The following is a 16,600-nucleotide window of genomic DNA, read 5'->3' as shown; positions in this document are numbered from 1 at the left end:
CTAATTTACTTGCTTATATCTCTTTTTAGATCTGGGGCTTGAACTCAGGGTTTAGGTGCCGTCCCTGAGCTTTTTTGCTCAAGGCTAGTACTATAGCACGTGAGCCACAGTTCCACTTCTGGCTTTTTTAGTGATTAATTAGAGATAAGAATCTCAAGTACTTCACCCCCCATGCCCCCACCCCCAGGCTGGCTTTGAACCATTATTCTCAAATCTAAGTAACCTGAGTAGCTAGGATTACAGGTATGAGCCACTGGTGCCCAACCTTGATTATATCATAAAGTGAATATATTGTATATAGTTTTTTTTAACCTGTCTGGAAGCTTGAACTGTGGACCTAGGTGCTGTCCCTAAGCTTCTTTATGCTCAAGGCTAACAATCTACCACTTCAGACACAGACCCACTTCAGTTTTTTGTGTGATTAATTGGAAATAAGAACCTCATAGACTTTCCTGCCATGCTGGCTTTGAACCATGCTCCTCAGATCTCAGCCTTCTGAGTAGCTAGGATTACAGGCATGAACCACCAGCACCTGGCTTACAGTTAAATTTTTAAGTATAGAAATTATTAAAGTAAAAATAAGTACTTTTTTCAATCTTTATATTTCTCCCAAATTAGTCACTGGTTACTTTTGTATTTGTACTTCTAGTCATTTGAAACATATAAATGCATAACTAATTTGTGCATATTGGAATATATATGTACATCTTTTTTTGCCAGTCCTGGGTCTTGAACTCATCGCCTGGGCACTGTCCCTGAGCTTCTATGTGCTCAAGGCTAGCATACAGTGCCACTCCCATATGACTTTTTTTTTTGGGGGGGGGGGGGGGGTCTAGTCGTGGGGCCTGAACTCTGGGCCTGGGTGCTGTCCCTCAGCTCTTTAGCTCAAGGTTAGCACTCTACCACTTGAGCCACAGTGCCACTTCTGGCTGTTTTCTTTTTTCTTATGTGGTGCTGAGGAATCGAACCCAGAGCCTCATGCATGCAAGGCAAGCGCTCTACCACTGAGCCACCTTCCCAGCCCCTGTCTTTTTTTTTTATATATATAAATTAGTTACCAAATATTACTTGATTTTTTCCCCCTCCAGCTTAAAGTGTAATTGATAAAAGTTGTATATTTATAATGTGCAATTTGTTTTCATACATGATACATTATAGAATTAAATCAAGCTACTTATTAGCTCCTTCACCTTGCATACTTGTCTTTTGTGTGTGTGTGCTGGTCCTGTAGCTTGAAATCAGGACCTGGGCACTGTCCTGGAGTGTTTTTGCTTAAGCTTAGTGCTCTATGACTTGGGCCACAGCTCTACTTCCGGCTTTTTGGTAGTTAATTAGAGATAGCAGTTTCACAGACTTTCCTGCCTGGGCTGGCTTTGAACTGTGATCCTGAGATCTTAGCATCCTGAGTAGCTAGGGTTACAGGCATGTGCCACTGGCACCCAGCTACTTGTCATTTTTTTTATTGTTGTTAAGACATTTTAGATTTGTTCTTCTCCTTCCTTTCTATTGGTTTTAATATTAGGGCTTAAACACAGGGCCTCAAGCTCTCATCATTGTTGCTCATAGTTGTTGCACTATCACTTGAGCCATACCTCCATTCTTCTGGCAATTTTCTGGTTAAATGGAGATAAGAGTCTCCTGGACTATTTTTTTTTGGGAGGGGTCCAGTTGTGGGGCCTGAACTCTGGGCCTGGGCGCTGTTCCTCAGCTCTTCAGCTCAAGGCTAGCGCTCTACCACTTGAGCCACAGCACCACTTCCGGCTTTTTTCTTTTTGCTTATGTGGTGCTAAGGAATTGAACCCAGGGCCTCAGGCATGCAAGGCTAGCGCTCTACCACTGAGCCACCTTCCCAGCCCTCTCCTGGACTTTTTTGTCTAGGCTTGCCTCAAACTTTAATCCTCCAGGACTCAACCTCCTTAACAGCTAGGATTAAAGAATAAATTATCAGTGACTAGTTTAAGACTTATTCTTTTTTCTTTTCTTTTCTTTTCTTTTTTTTTTGGGGTCAATCATAGGGCTTGAACTCCAGGCCTGGGTGCTGTCTCTCAGCTCTTCAGCTCAAGGCAAGCGCTCTACCACTTGAGCTACAGCGCCACTTCCGGTTTTCTGATGGTTAATTGGAGATAAGAATCTCATGGGGATTTTCCTGCCTGGGCTTTGAACCACAATCCTCAGATCTCAGCTGCCTGAGTAGCTAGTATTGACCCACCAGTGCCTGACTCTTCTTATTTTTTTTTCTTGGTGCCAGTCCTGGGGCTTGAACTTGGAGCCTGGATGCTGTCCCTGAGTTTATTTGCTCAAGGCTGGTACCTTACCACTTAAGACTCAGCACCACTTCTGGATTTTTCTGTTTATGTGGTATTGAGGAATCAAACTAAGGGTTTCTTGTATGCTAGGTAAGCACTCTACCACTAAGCCACATTCCCAACCCAAGACATTCCTTTAGTAATTTTCAGATATACTAGTCACCATGTGGTACACTACGTCTCCAGAACTTATATATCCTAAATGAAACTTTGTACCATTTAAACAACATCTCTCCTTTGCCACCTGGTCTTTTTTTTTTTTTAATTTGATATATTCTGATTAAATTTCTCTGTCACTATACATACTTTTCACTATATTATAACATTCTTGTATATCCTTTTTTCCTAAGATAAATTCCTGGAAATGGAATTGTTATGTGAAAGGGATGATTATTTAACATTTTAAAATATTTTTTTGCCAGTACTGTTTTTTTTTGTTTTGTTTTTTGTTGGTCATAGGGCTTGAACTCTGGGCATGGGCGCTGTCCTTGCTCTCTTCAGCTCAAGGCAAGTGCTCTACCGCTTGAGCTACAGCACCACTTCTGGTTTTTGAGTGGTTTATTGGAGAGAAAAGTCTCATGGACTTTCTTGCCCGAGCTGGCTTTGAACCGCGATCCTCAGATCTCAGCCTCCTGAGTAGCTAGGATTACAGGCGTGAGCCACTTGCACCAGGCTCAGTACTGGGTTTTGAACTCAGGGCCTGGGCACTATCCCTGAGCTTCTGTTGCTCAAGGTTAGCACTCTACCACTTGAGCCACAGTGCCACTTCCAGCTTTCTTTTTTTTTGTTTATGTGATACTGAGGAATTGAACCCAGGGCTTCATGCATGCTAGGTAAGCACTCTACCACTAAGCCACATTCCCAGCTCAACATTTTAAAATATTCTTAAGTTAATCTTTAAAATACTGCATCAAGGCAGGCACCAGTAGCTCATGTCTATAATCCTGGCACTTGAAAGGCTGAGAATGGGGAAATTTCATTTCAAGCAAGCCTAGGCAGAAAATTTCACAAGATCCTTTGTCAACTCATAACTGGGCTTATTGGCACATACCTGTTCTCCTAATCTATATAGGAGGCTGAGGTTGGGAAGACTAAGGTTCTAGGCCAGACTAGGGCAGAAAAGTCCTCAAGACTCAATCACAACAGAGGGAGGGTACAGTCTGTCATCCCAGCAACTACAGGAAGCCTACTAAAGGGAGATTATGATCTAGGTGTCCTGGGCAGGAAGTGAGGCCCTATCTCCAAAATAACTAGCCTACAACAGGGCTGGAGGAATGGCTCAGTGGTAGAGCTCAAACCCCAGCATAGATATGTTTACTTTTCCTGAATTGTATATGAGCTAGGAAAATTAACTGTAAAACATTTTTAACTTTTTTCATACAAGTCCTTGGGATTATTAAAACCCATATAGCCAGACTGCTTTTTGTGAAAATTATTTCCTTTCTCCTCCTGCAATTCCATGGGGACAGGGATTTTCATCTTTTATATTTTTTTAATTTCTTAAGAGATCTTGCATAATGTCAGTACTCAATAGGTATTTTGTGGACTCTCATTTGCTAAATATATTTTACCCTTGCCTAGGACATAAGATTGTAGCCAAAACTCTGCAAGGATTAGTCACCAATGACTCATAATTATGCAACCAAGAAGTAGGTCTAAACTTCAGCTGTTCCTTGGTAGGTCAATATTAAAGCTTCCTTCTCTTTGGCATAGTTAAAAAGATGGTTCATTATTTAACTACTGGTTTTCTCATTAATTTCAGTGGAATTTGACATTTTGACTACTAATGTGAAAGGTATTTTGAATGGGGAAGGAAATAATGATATACAATTTAAAAGGAGCCACTGGGCTGAAGATATAGCTCAGTAGTAGAGGGCCTAGGATGGATGAGGCCTTGGGTTCAATCTCTAGCACCAAAAAAAAAAACAGCAAAAAATAAAAGGAACCATCTTCTACAAACTGGAATTTCAAATACAGAATTGTTTTTCCTCTTCCACTGAGCTACAAAAAGAAAAGATCTTGGAGTAATGTGAATTTACATAGCTGCCTTTTTTTTTGGTCGGTCGTGGGGCTTGAACTCTGGGCCTGAGTGCTGTCCCTGCGCTCCTCAGCTCAAGGTGAGCTCTCTACCACTTGAACTTCAGCGCCACTTCCGGTTGTCTGGTAGTTTATTGGAGATAAGACTTTCACAGACTTTTCTACCTGGGCTAGCTTTGAACTGTGATCCTCAGATCTCAGCCCCCTTGAGTAGCTAGGATTATAGGTGTGAGCCCCTGGCACCCAGCGATTTTTTATGAATTCTTGATACCTGACGCTCATTATTTTGGAGATATCCCACACTTGTTACTTGGTCTCTTAGGATAATGCTAGCGTTATAACAGGTAAGAGTTCAGCTGTTAATGTGGCGAGGGGTTACAGTGCAGTTGCAGAGTATATGCTTAGCATGTATTAAGGCCCTGGGTTTGACCTCTAGCTCTACTCCTTGCCACCCCCCCAAAAAAAAAAAGATTTCTGTATCTTAATATGATAGAGGTTTTCTTTTTAATTATTATCTTACGTCTGCAGTGCTTGGGAATGGAGCCTAGGGCTTTGTGTATGCTAGCTAAGTGCTCTAGAACTGAGCAACACCCCCCTCCCCCCCAAAAAAAAGGGTAGAAGTTTATTTCTCACTCACAAATAATCCAGTGCAGAGGGTGACTTTTTCCCCCACGCATGCGGGAAGGTCCAGACTATTTGTAATGACTCCATGGAGTTTTATGAGTTTGAATGACCTGTTGGGATGGAGAGGACGGAGAAGGGAAACATCAGTTTCAGTTGTTCAAATACATTAGGGCAGAAGAGTAGCCTGCCTAGCAAGTGCAAAGCCCTGAGTTTAAATGAGGAGGGAGCGGGGAAGAAGAGAGGAGGAAAGAGCATAGACATAATAGAGATGTAGGCCTGGGCTTTGCAGTCACCTCCCAATAGCTCCACTACATGAAGGAGGAGAATATATATATTTTTAATGTTAGCTTATTCTCACAAACTACTAGCTTAGTGGAACAGGTTTCAGTTTTGTAGATTAAGGAAGCAGCATGGAGAATTTTATTTGTTTTTTTGTTTTTTTTTGGGTCTGGTCGTGGGGCCTGAACTCTGGGCCTGGGCGCTGTCCCTCAGCTCTTCAGCTCAAGGCTAGCGCTCTACCACTTGAGCCACAGCGTCACTTCCGGCTTTTTTTTCTTTTTGCTTAGGTGGTGCTGAGGAATTAAACCCAGGGCCTAGCCCGCATGGAGAATTTTATATTTATAGTTAGTTAGTGGTAGAAGCCAGATCATCTGACTCCTATTTAGTTTCCCTTTCTTTAGTATTGCAAAGTGATTTTATCCTGACTTAAAATATAATTTTCTTAGTGACTCATTACTTTAAAATGCACAGTATAAATCTTTTTTTTTTAACTCCTCTTTCTTTCAGGGACCTGACAATGTCTTTATACTGTAGAATTGCTTTCAAGAGAAAATCTTTTTGGTGCTATAGGCTACTGTCAAGCTATGTCACAAAGACACGGTGAGTTCTGACCAACCTGAGCTCTAATTACTCTATTTAGTTTTTTTTAAAATTAAATCCCCTATTGAGCATTGAAGATCTATGATAAAGTTGCCCATTAGCTAGGTGCTGGTGGCTCATGCCTGTAATCCTAGCTACTTAGGAGGCTGAGATCTGAGGATTGCAGTTCAGACCCAGCCAGGGCAGGAAAGTCTCTGAGACTCCTCTCTCTAATTAACCAGGAAACCAGAAGTGGCACTGTAGCTCAAAATGTTAAAGTGCTAGCCTTCAATGAAAAAGCTCAGCAACAGTGCCCTGGCACTGAGTTCAAGCCCCATAATAAAAATTTTAAAAAAAATTGCCCATGATAATGTTCTTTTGGAATGAATTTTTTTTCAACTGAAATTTAAATTGAAAACTTTCTAAACAAACTTCTTTCCAATAATACCTAAAATACCTATAATGTAACATTCTTTTTTTTTTTCTTTTTGGGTCCAGTCGTGGGGCCTGAACTCTGGGCCTGGGCGCTGTCCCTCAGCTCTTAAGCTCAAGGCTAGCACTCTACCCCTTGAGCCACAAGGCCACTTCCGGCTTTTTTCTTTTTGTTTATGTGGTGCTGAGGAATCGAACCCAGCACTTGCATGCAAGGCAAGTGCTCTACCACTGAGCCACCTTCCCAGCCTAATGTAACATTCTTGAATACAAATTCTACTTGAATAAAACTTTAAATAAAAAATTTGACTTAAATTCTATTTAAATAAAGCTTCATCAGACTTGGCAGGGTGGCTTATACCTGTTATCTAAGCTATTTGGGAGATAGAGAGAGAAGCCCAAGGGGGAAAAAAGTTAGTGAAGATCTGTCTCAAAGAACAAGCTTAGTGTGGTAGGTAGTTCATGCCTATAATCTCAGCTATGTGGGAAGCCATCATAGGAGGCTGGAAATTTGAGGTCAGCATTGGGCAAAGCATAAGACCTTACCTGAAAAATAACCAAAGTAAGAAGAACTGGGATTATGGTTCAAGCAGTACCATGCTTGCCTAGAAAACAGAAGGACCTTAGTTCAAGCCCTACTAGGCTGCCAGTAGAGATAAGACTTTTCTTTTTGCCAGTCCTGGGGCTTCAACTCAGGGTCTGGGCTCTGTCTCTGAGCCGAAGGCTAGCGCTCTATCACTATGAGCCACAGAGCCACTTCTGGCTTTTTCTGTTTATGTGGTACTGAGGAATTGAACCCAGGGCTTCATGCATGCTAGGCATGCTACTACTAAGCCACATTCTCAACCCAGAGATAAGACTCTGTCTTTTCCACTATAAGTATCTTTACTGCCTAAATAGTGAATAGTACCTAGAACATAGTAGACACTGAAATATTGTTAAATGAATGAATAGTAAAGGAGAAATTAACTTAAGTGGAACAATAAACACATAAAAAAAACTATAAAAAAAACTATATCGAATAGTTTCATGAAGTTTCTTAAAAGTAATGTGGAGGGCCTGGGAAGGTGGCTCAGTGGTAGAGCGCTTGCTTGCCTTGTATGCATGAAGCCCTGGGTTCAATTCCTCAGCACCACATAAGCAGAAAAAGCTGGAAGTGGCGCTGTGGCTCAAGGGGTAGAGCGCTAGCCTTGAGCTGAAGAGCTGAGGGACAGCGCCCATGCCCAGAATTCAGGCCCCACGACCAGCAAAAAAAAAAAAAAAAAAGTAATGTGGATAATTGCTAGACCTTTCCTCCCCTAAAAGAAACAAACTTCAGTGAAAGGTAGAAGAAAATTACAAGAGCATAGGAAGACGATAAAGAGCTTTGTGTTAGCCTGAAGAAATATGAAATCTGTAAATGTGAAATCACTAGCCTGCTCTCAGATTTAGTTTACATTTGTAACATGTCTAGTGTGGCCTAGGAACTCTCAACACAAGGAATAAAGAGTGTGGTAATCCTGGACTAGTCATCCCCAGGACAACTTCCAGATGCAAATGTAATCCTTAGAGGAGTCTAGATACACAACCAGGCTTCCCATGCAGAAAGACTCCCAACCTTGAGTGTTCAGACCAAAATGCAGGGGGTCATTATCATAAAATCCTTCCTGAGCAAGAGCCAACCAACAACTGAATTGCAGAATTTGTTTAAGATATTATTGGACATTTATTATTTTTATTTGTTTGTCTGTCGTGGGGCTTGAACTCTGGGCCTGGCGCTGTCCTTGCGCTCTTCAGCTCAAGGCGATGAGTGCTCTACTGCTTGAGCCACAGGGCCACTTCTGGTTTTCTGGTGGTTTATTGGAGATAAGAGTGAGCCACCAACGTCCCGCTATTTTTTTTTTTTTTTTGGTCCGGTCGTGGGGCCTGAACTCTGGGCCTGGGCACTGTCCCTCAGCTCTTCAGCTCAAGGCGAGCACTCTACCACTTGAGCCACAGCGCCACTTGCGGCTTTTTTCTTTTTGCTTATGTGGTGCTGAGGAATTGAACCCAGGGCCTCATGCATGCAAGGCAAGCACTCTACCACTGAGCCACCTTCCCAGCCCCGACGACGTCCCGCTATTATTGAACATTTAGATTGCTGTGCTTCTCAGGTTGAGACTCTAAGAACAATAATAATATTAAAGAGTCTAAAAGTATCTAAACTGATTAAGCATATTTGAAATGAATCAAAATCATAAGTCTATCAACTAATATATATATATATATATATTTTTTTTTTTTTAAATTGTGGAGCTTGAACTCTGGGCCTGAGCACTGTCCCTCAGCAGTTCAGCTCAAGGCGAGCACTCTACCACTTGAGCTACAGAGCCACTTCCGGTTTTCTAGTGGTTTTATTGGAGATCATAGTCTCACAGTCTTTCCTTCCCGGGCTGGCTTTGAACCGCGATCCTCAGATCTCAGTCTCCTGAGTAGCTAGGATAACAGGAGTGAGCCACCGGCACCCGGCTTCAACTAATACTTTATGATGTAAAAATGTTTAAGGAAAAAAAGGTCACAAAAGCAGAAGCTTGGCTTATTCTAAACATACACTACATATACACTGTATTACATAGGCATATAAATATACCTAGGTATGACACAACTGACACATAAGATGATAACTTGGAGAATTTTAACTGTAAATGGTGATTATTTCTGCTTAGAGACATTGTTAGTGATTTTCTGTTTTTAAAAAATTTATTATTGGGGCTGGGAAGGTGTCTCAGTGGTAGAGCGCTTGCCTTGCATGCGTGAGGCCCTGGTTCAATTCCTCAGCACCACATAAGCAAAAAGAAAAAAGCAGGAAGTGGCACTGTGGCTCAAGTAGTAGAGTGCTAGCCTTGAGCTGAAGAGCTGAGGGACAGCGCCCAGGCCCAGAGTTCAGGTTCCACCACCGGACCCAAACATTAAAAAAAAAAAAATGATTATTGATAGCCAGGTGCTGGTGGCTCAAGCCTACAATACTAGTTACTCAGGAGGCTGAGATCTGAATTCAAAGCCACCCCAGCAGGAAGTCTATAAGATTCTTATCTGCAATTAACCACTAAAAGTGGAGATGTGTCTCAAGTGGTAGAGCACTAGCCTTGAATAAAAAAGCTCAGACAGCACCCAGGCCCTGAGTTCAAAGATTGGTACACACAATTTATATTGCCTGACTTTTTTTTTAAGAATTGCTATTCTTACTATTATAATAAGAAAAATATTGCCAAAGTTTAAAAATCCTCTAAATATTTTTATCCTTGAAAATTTTGGTTCCATGCTATTATAACTAAAGGGAGAAAAAAAATTCCTCATTGAGGGAGAGGGTAAAGGACTCCGGGATCTCATTGCCAGTTCAGATGAGGCCCTGGGTTTAAGACCTTAACCCAGGTGTTCTGGTAGGGTTTTTTGGTTTTTTTTCCGGACGAATATGGGGCTTGAACTCTGGACCCGGGCACTTCCCCTGCGCTCTTCAGCTCAAGGCTAATGCTCTACCACTTTGAGTCACAGAGCCATTTCCAGTTTCCTGGTATTTAAATTGGAGATAAGAATCCCATGGACTTTCCTGCCCAGGCTGGCTTTGAACAGATATCCTCAGATCTCAGCCTCCTGGGGAGCTAAGATTACAGAGGTGAGCCACCAACGCCCGGGTGTTTTTTGTTTTTTGGGGGATTTATTTTGTAATGTTGGTATTTAACTGATCACTTGTGAGACAAGTGCTGAGTCACTGAGCTGCAATCCACTGCACTGTTTCAGGGATTTTTGGGTTGTTTTAGTCAGTTATGGGGCTTGAACTCAGGGCCTAGGCACTGTCCCTGAGCTCTTGTTTAACGCTAGTGATCTGCCACGTAGAGGCACAGCACCACTTCTGGTTTTCTGGTGGTTAATTGGAGATAAGAGTCTCATGGGGATTTTTCTGTCCAGGTTGGCTTTGAATCATGATCCTCAGATCTCAGCCTCCTGAGTAGCTAGGATTTCAACCCAGCTGTTTTAGGGTTTTGATAGGTCAAATGGTTATTAATGATTTTTATCCTAAAGCTATAGAACTTACATTCAGTCTATATTTACTGATAAAGCATGGACTCTGCCTCCATTTCCAGACACTGGAGATTCATATCAGCCTTAATAAAGGTACTGGAAAAGTACAGGACTTTTCCTGTTATTATCTCCAATAAGAGGATGTTTTTTGACATGTTGATTTTTTTCAGTATTTTAATTTTTGCTATATGTATTCTATATAACTTGAGGGCAGGTATGGGAGGAGGACAAAGAAGGAGAACAAAGGAATGGGTTAACAAAGGAAGGGGTGACAATTGACTAAGAAAGCGTTGTACTGGGCTGGGAAGGTGGCTCAGTGCTAGAGCGCTTGCCTTGCATGCATGAGGCCTTGGGTTCGATTCCTCAGCACCACATAAGCAGAAAAAGCCAGAAGTGGCGCTATGGCTCAAGTGGTAGAGCACTAGCCTTGAGCTGAAGAGGTGAGGGATAGTGCCCAGGCCCAGAGTTCAGGCGCCATGACCGGCCAAAAGCCACCCTCCCCCCCAAAAGAAGCATTGTACTTAAATCTGATTTATGGGATTATACCCTTTTGTACAACTACTTAATAACAAGAAGATGAAGGAATATATTATTATTATTATTATTGTGGATTATGGGGCTTGAATTCTAGGCCTGGATGCTGACACTCAGCTCTTCAGCTCAAGGCCAGCACTGTACCACTTGAGCCACAGTACCACTTCCTGTTTTCTGGTGGTTAATTGGAGATAAAAACCTCAGTTTCCTGCCCAGGCTGGCTTTGAACTGCAATCCTCAAATCTCAATCTCCAGAATAGCTAGGACTACAGGTGTGAGCCACTGCCAACTTATCTTTATTATTTTAACTTGGTCAGCCTATGTGATCAATGATCCCTTTCAGTCCTGATAGATAAGGGTGGTAGTTATCGCTCCTGGATTGACTAAGAGCTACTGAAGGTGTGCCATGAACTCTGCACTCATGAAGAATGCTTCCATCTCTAGGCTATCTGTCTGATGTTTTCGTCATTATACTTGTTTTTCTTTCACTCCACTACCTGTAATTTCTTGCCTAATAGTGTAGTATTGGCAAAATACCTTAAAGTTCAATATTTACCACCCTTGAAGTTCAAGTCGATAAATTTTTTATTTATTTTTTGTCGGCCATAGGGCTTGAACTCTGAGTCTGGGTGCTGTCCCTCAGCTCTTCAGCTTAAGGCGAGCGCTCTACCACTTGAGCCACCTTCTCAACCCCATCAATAAATATTTATTGAATTGAGCCATGACTGACATGCAGAGGTTAGAAAGGCAGATGCTGCCCTAAAGAAGGTCATAGACAGCCAGGCACTGGTGGCTCACGCCTGTAATCCTAGCTACTCAGGAGGCTGAGATCTGAGAAACGCGGTTCAAAGCCAGCCCGGGCAGGAAAGACCATGAGACTCCTATCTCCAATAAACCACCAGAAAACCGGCAGTGGTGCTGTAGCTTCAAGTGGTAGAGTGCTAGCCTTAAGCTGAAGAGCTGAGGGACAGCGTCCAGACCCAGAGTTCAAGCCCCAGGACCGACAAAAAATAAAAAAAAAAGATTACAGTCTTTCACAGAAGGGAACAGACTTAAATACACAACTATGGGCAAGCTGTGTGTAGTAGAAGTGGGATGAACGATGGCCTGAAGCCGCCTCAAGTCCTTTTTTGGAACAATTAAGATGTAAATAGATAAAAGAATTAACTATGCTAGGAGAAGGATGCAGGAGAATTCTCAAAAAATGAGTGTATCCAAATAACTAAGCCTGGTCTTATGAACTAATAATTTCCCAAATATAGGTATTTATTTGAACTGAAGGAAGATGATGATGCTTGTAAAAAAGCCCAGCAGACAGGAGCATTTTACCTCTTCCATAGCCTGGCGCCTTTACTTCGGACAGCAGAACATCAATACCTGGTCCCCCGGCTTAGCCTATTAGGTAAGCCCAGAGTATACAGGTGGCCACCTCAGCCTGTGCCCACAAGCTAAATCCTGACCATATTGAATCTCCCCCAAATATCTTTGAACCTTAGAGTCTAGATTTCTCAGTTTTCTCAGCTTCTGAGTCTCACACTAATAATTGCTTCTGCCAATTAAGTTTAGTACTGTATGAACCATAGTTGCCCCATCAGTAAAATTGCTATGTAAACTGGACTTGGCTGCCTGGTTTGTAAATAAAATTTTTATTGGCAGCTGGGAATGTGGCTTAGTAGTAGAGTGCTTGTCTAGCATGCATGAAGCCCTGGGCTCCATTCCTCAGTACCACAGAAACAGAAAAAGCCAAAAGTGGCGCTGTGGTTCAAGTGGTAGCGTGCTAGCCTTGAGCAAGAGAAGCTCAGGGACAGTGCCCAGGCCCTGAGGTCAAGCCCCAGGATTGGGGGAAAAAAAAAAAACAAAAAAACTATTGGCACACAGCCCTACTTATTGGTTTACATTATCTCTTCAATGACAGTTGGGTGATTTTAACCAACACTGGATTACTCACAAGAATTAACAAAATTAGTATCCCTTTATAGAGAAAATTTGTCAACTTGGGCCTTAGTGAAGTTGCAGTTACATAGTGTAAGATTTGTATCCTAATTTAATTTTTACTAGGGTATGAAAATTTACAATGAATTAATTTGAGGACTTCTTAGTTTATATAATTATTGGTCTAAGTCATTGGGACTTGCTATTTATTTATTTTGAGATGGGTCCTCTTGGCCTCAATCTCCTTTGGCTAGGACTACAAGCTGGAATTTGACATTCAAATATTAGCTTTCAGTTTTATATTGATATGTAAGTACAGTTAGTCACCATATACTAACTTCTGAATCCTCTGCCGGTGAATTTCTTTTTCTTTTTTTTTTTTTTGGGTCCGGTCGTGGGGCCTGAACTCTGGGCCTGGGCGATGTCCCTCAGCTCTTCAGCTCAAGGCTAGCGCTCTACCACTTGAGCCATAGCGCCACTTCCGGCTTTTTTCTTTTTGCTTATGTGGTGCTGGGGAATCGAACCCAGGGCCTCAGGCATGCAAGGCAAGCGCTCTACCACTGAGCCACCTTCCCAGCCCCCGGTGAATTTCTCCATGGGTCACATGTTGGAGTACTTGGACGGGAAGTTTCCAGTAATGCAGAAGAATACAAGGACTTTGTTAGAAAACGAAAACATCATGTAGAGATTTAGCAATGTTATATTGTATAATGAGCAAATAAATGAGTCCTTGATGCACAGGCTTTTTCTCTACATAGCAATTCCTTTTCACAGACCAGGATCTCAAGTGAGTATTCCACTCTGGTTTACCAAAGCAACACAGTCTAGAAGCTAATTATGGAGCTAGACTTGTCTCTAGTATTTTAAGTGTAATACTTCTCTTTTTCAATGCCCTTACAACTTAACTATCATGTATATTATGAACAAGACTTACATTAAGTCTATCATACTATCAGAGTAATCACAGATACACAGAATTCCTTCTTTGATTTCTGATAAGAAAGCAGAGGTGGGCTGGGAAGGTGGCTCAGTGGTAGAGCGCTTGCCTTGCATGCATGAGGGCTTGGGTTTAATTCCTCAGCACCACATAAGCAAAAAGAAAAAAGCCAGAAGTGGTACTGTGGTTCAAGTGGTAGAGCGCTAGCCTTAAGCTGAAGACTGAGGGACAGCGCCCAGGCCCAGAATTCAGGCCCCACGACCGGATCCGCCCCCCCCAAAAAAAAAAAAAAAAGAAAAGAAAAAGCAGAGGCCTGACTGCTGGTGACTGCACAACTACCAGCACCAGAGCAGGGAGAATAATGTCTATTTTTAGGCTGGAATAAAAAACTACCACTGTTGTCATCTACCTAGAGTTGCAGATTTCCATTCGTGTGTGTGTGTGTGTGTGTGTGTGTGTGAGAGAGAGAGAGAGAGAGAGAGAGAGAGAGAGATTTTAACTCAGGGTCTGGGCACTGAGTTTACTCAAGGCTTGAGCCCCTGCTCCACTTCTGGCTTGCTTTTGGTGGTTAACTGAAGATAAATCTCATGGACTTTTCTGCCTAAATTGGCTTCTCAGCCTCTGAGTAGTTTAGGATTACAGGTGTGAGCCACCAATGCCCAGCCAGCTCAGATCTCCATTCTTAAATAGACCATGATGTGTGCCCAGTGTGAAACAAGAAACTAGTCAATTACTCATAGCCTGATGACCAGAGATGATGATTTTGTGTCTGCGCCTGTACCTTTAAACAAGATATCCAGTATCAAAGGAGTTAAAAGGAGACAACCCAAAGCTAATGAATAATTTCCAGAAAGAAGACATCTTACTGCAAGAGAAAAAACAAACAAAACTAAAACTAAAAAAAAGAGGCTGCTTTGGAAAACAAGATCTCTCAGAGAGGCTTAGAGGTTGCTATATCTTTGTATCAAGGAACTGCCAGTCACCAATCATGTGCACAAGTCTCCAGACAAAAGTATTGAAAGCCATGGCAACAATAAAAAAACGAGTAAGCTTCCTCGTATCTCTAATTGCAGCATTGTCAGTGATTGTTTAGATTTGGACAAGATAATGGTGGAAAATGATGACCTTGGTGTTCAAGGTCAAAGAAAAAGAAGTGCCTAAAGCTGTGACAGTTCAACAGAGGAATCTGCTCTGTGATAGAACAATATTAATGATATCAAGACAGAATCACAGGAAATGATAAAGAAATCATGGTTTGAAGATCATACTGACACTGTTGATTTAGGTGAAGCTCATCAACACGTTGGAGAGAATCTTTACATTATTCTGGCTGGCATCAACTGAACCAACCAAAAGTGGAACAACCACACATGGTGTCTTTTCTGAGATGTCAAGTATGAAGTCTATTTTTGTCCCCAAAAGGTGAAGATTCTGAGGATGATTCTGACTTTGATGAGAATGAAGATGTCACTGTGACAAAAGGTAAAGTTAAAGAAATTAAAAAGAAAGAAGGCAAAATCCCCACTAGAAAATAAGAAAGGTAAATTCAAATGTTTTGGTGATATCGGTAGAGTCTGCTCCAGGTGCCATCAAATTGAAATCTGAGTCCATACCTGAGAAACATGTTCATTCTTCATAGGTTACCAGGAAACCAGCACAAATATGTAGTCCTTCACCTGAAGGCAAGAAACCTAAGTGGGACAGTCCCACCAGTGGCTTCTGGAAACAGAAGTGTATTAAGTGACCTAAGCAGAGCCTCTGCCTTGGCTTGTCCCAATTAGGAAGAGTTAAGTCTTTGTATCTATGTGCTACTGGAAGCCTCATGTGGTAGCAATGAGCAAATTACAGTTTGAGTGAATTACAGTTCTCAGGCTGGTATTTGATTTGGGTTTACAGTTGAAGATGGTATTGAAAATAAAGGGACATTTAACATATCCCATTTATGACCTCTACCTGTTTCATAGACTTCAGAAAGAGGACCATTTGTAAGCATCATCTCTCCTGTCATTAAAGAAAGAGCATATTTTTTATTTATTTGTTTTTCCCTATAGTATGAGTCATCATTAGGTGGTTGTGAGCTTGGCATGAGGAAGTCCTTGTCAGGAACTGTTCTTTTTTAGCCACATGATGCTCCTTCCTAGCTTATACTAGTTTATCTCACTCAGCTTGAGTTTCTCTGCCAAAGGGAATGACTTGATTTCTTCTCCTCCAAGAGACATCTTTTGTAAGCTCCTAAAGTTTCATTGCTAGTTTTTTTTTGATTGGTTGTAGGGCCTGGATTCTGGGCCTAGGCACTGTCCCTCAGCTCTTCAGCTCAAGGCTAGCACATTACCATTTGAGCCACAGTGCCACTTCCGACTTTTTTTTTCTGCTTGTGTGGTGCTGAGGAATTGAACCCAGGGCCTCATGCATGTAAGGCAAGCATTCTACCACTGAGCCACCTTCCCAGCCCATCATTGCTAGTTTTGTTACAAGGATTTTGTGTATGTGTATTTGTGCCTGTCCTGGGGCTTGAATGTAGGGGTCCTGACCCTTAGAGCTCAGCACTTCTGAGCTACACTAGCTCCTGGCTTCAAAGGATGTTTTGTATTTTAGTCAAATCTTTTTAGAGAAAGAATTCAGAATTATTAAAATTACTAATATTAAAATGATTATTGTACTACATCTTATGTCCCCCTACTTGGAAATAGGTGGCTATTATATGGCAAATAAAATGTAATGACATGTATGAACTCATTATCAGAGCCTTTAAATGAAAGTGAAAAAGTTAAAGAAAAAAAAAAAAGCAAAGACCAAGCGAGTCTAAGTGATTAGACCAAAACTACACAGTTACTACAGTAAAGTAAACTACAGGGAAGTTACTTTAAGCCAAGTACAGTTGGCCTCCATATCCTTGGGTTCA

At 41.8% G+C, this 16,600-nt stretch overlaps 1 protein-coding gene and 1 long non-coding RNA gene across 6 annotated transcripts in view; one reads left to right on the top strand and one right to left on the bottom strand.

Moving 5' to 3' along the window:
* The window catches only part of Nudt13 (nudix hydrolase 13), a 41,404-nt gene that overhangs the window by 14,542 nt on the left and 10,262 nt on the right, over window positions 1-16,600 (top strand). For 4 of the 5 annotated variants that reach the window (XM_042690140.1, XM_042690139.1, XM_042690137.1 and 1 more), the window contains 2 exons: window positions 5,754-5,846; window positions 12,092-12,231. In XM_042690140.1, the coding sequence (XP_042546074.1) occupies window positions 5,764-5,846; window positions 12,092-12,231 (223 nt within the window). In that variant the 5' untranslated portion in view covers window positions 5,754-5,763. Of the gene's footprint in view, window positions 1-5,753; window positions 5,847-12,091; window positions 12,232-16,600 lie in introns of those variants that run through there. The other variant, XM_042690142.1, reaches the window with a different exon arrangement.
* LOC122116489 lies at window positions 2,038-10,175 on the bottom strand. The gene is made up of 4 exons (XR_006148985.1): window positions 10,090-10,175; window positions 4,774-4,779; window positions 2,613-2,618; window positions 2,038-2,051 (listed from the first exon to the last, which is right to left on the bottom strand). It is a non-coding gene; the product is annotated as an uncharacterized LOC122116489 (long non-coding RNA).

This window comes from Dipodomys spectabilis, unplaced genomic scaffold (assembly GCF_019054845.1).
Source record: "Dipodomys spectabilis isolate Male_0828 unplaced genomic scaffold, ASM1905484v1 ptg000136l, whole genome shotgun sequence".
Taxonomy (NCBI): domain Eukaryota; kingdom Metazoa; phylum Chordata; class Mammalia; order Rodentia; family Heteromyidae; genus Dipodomys; species Dipodomys spectabilis.
Note: the sequence above shows the minus strand (reverse complement) of the source record. Positions and strands in the feature narration are given on the sequence as shown.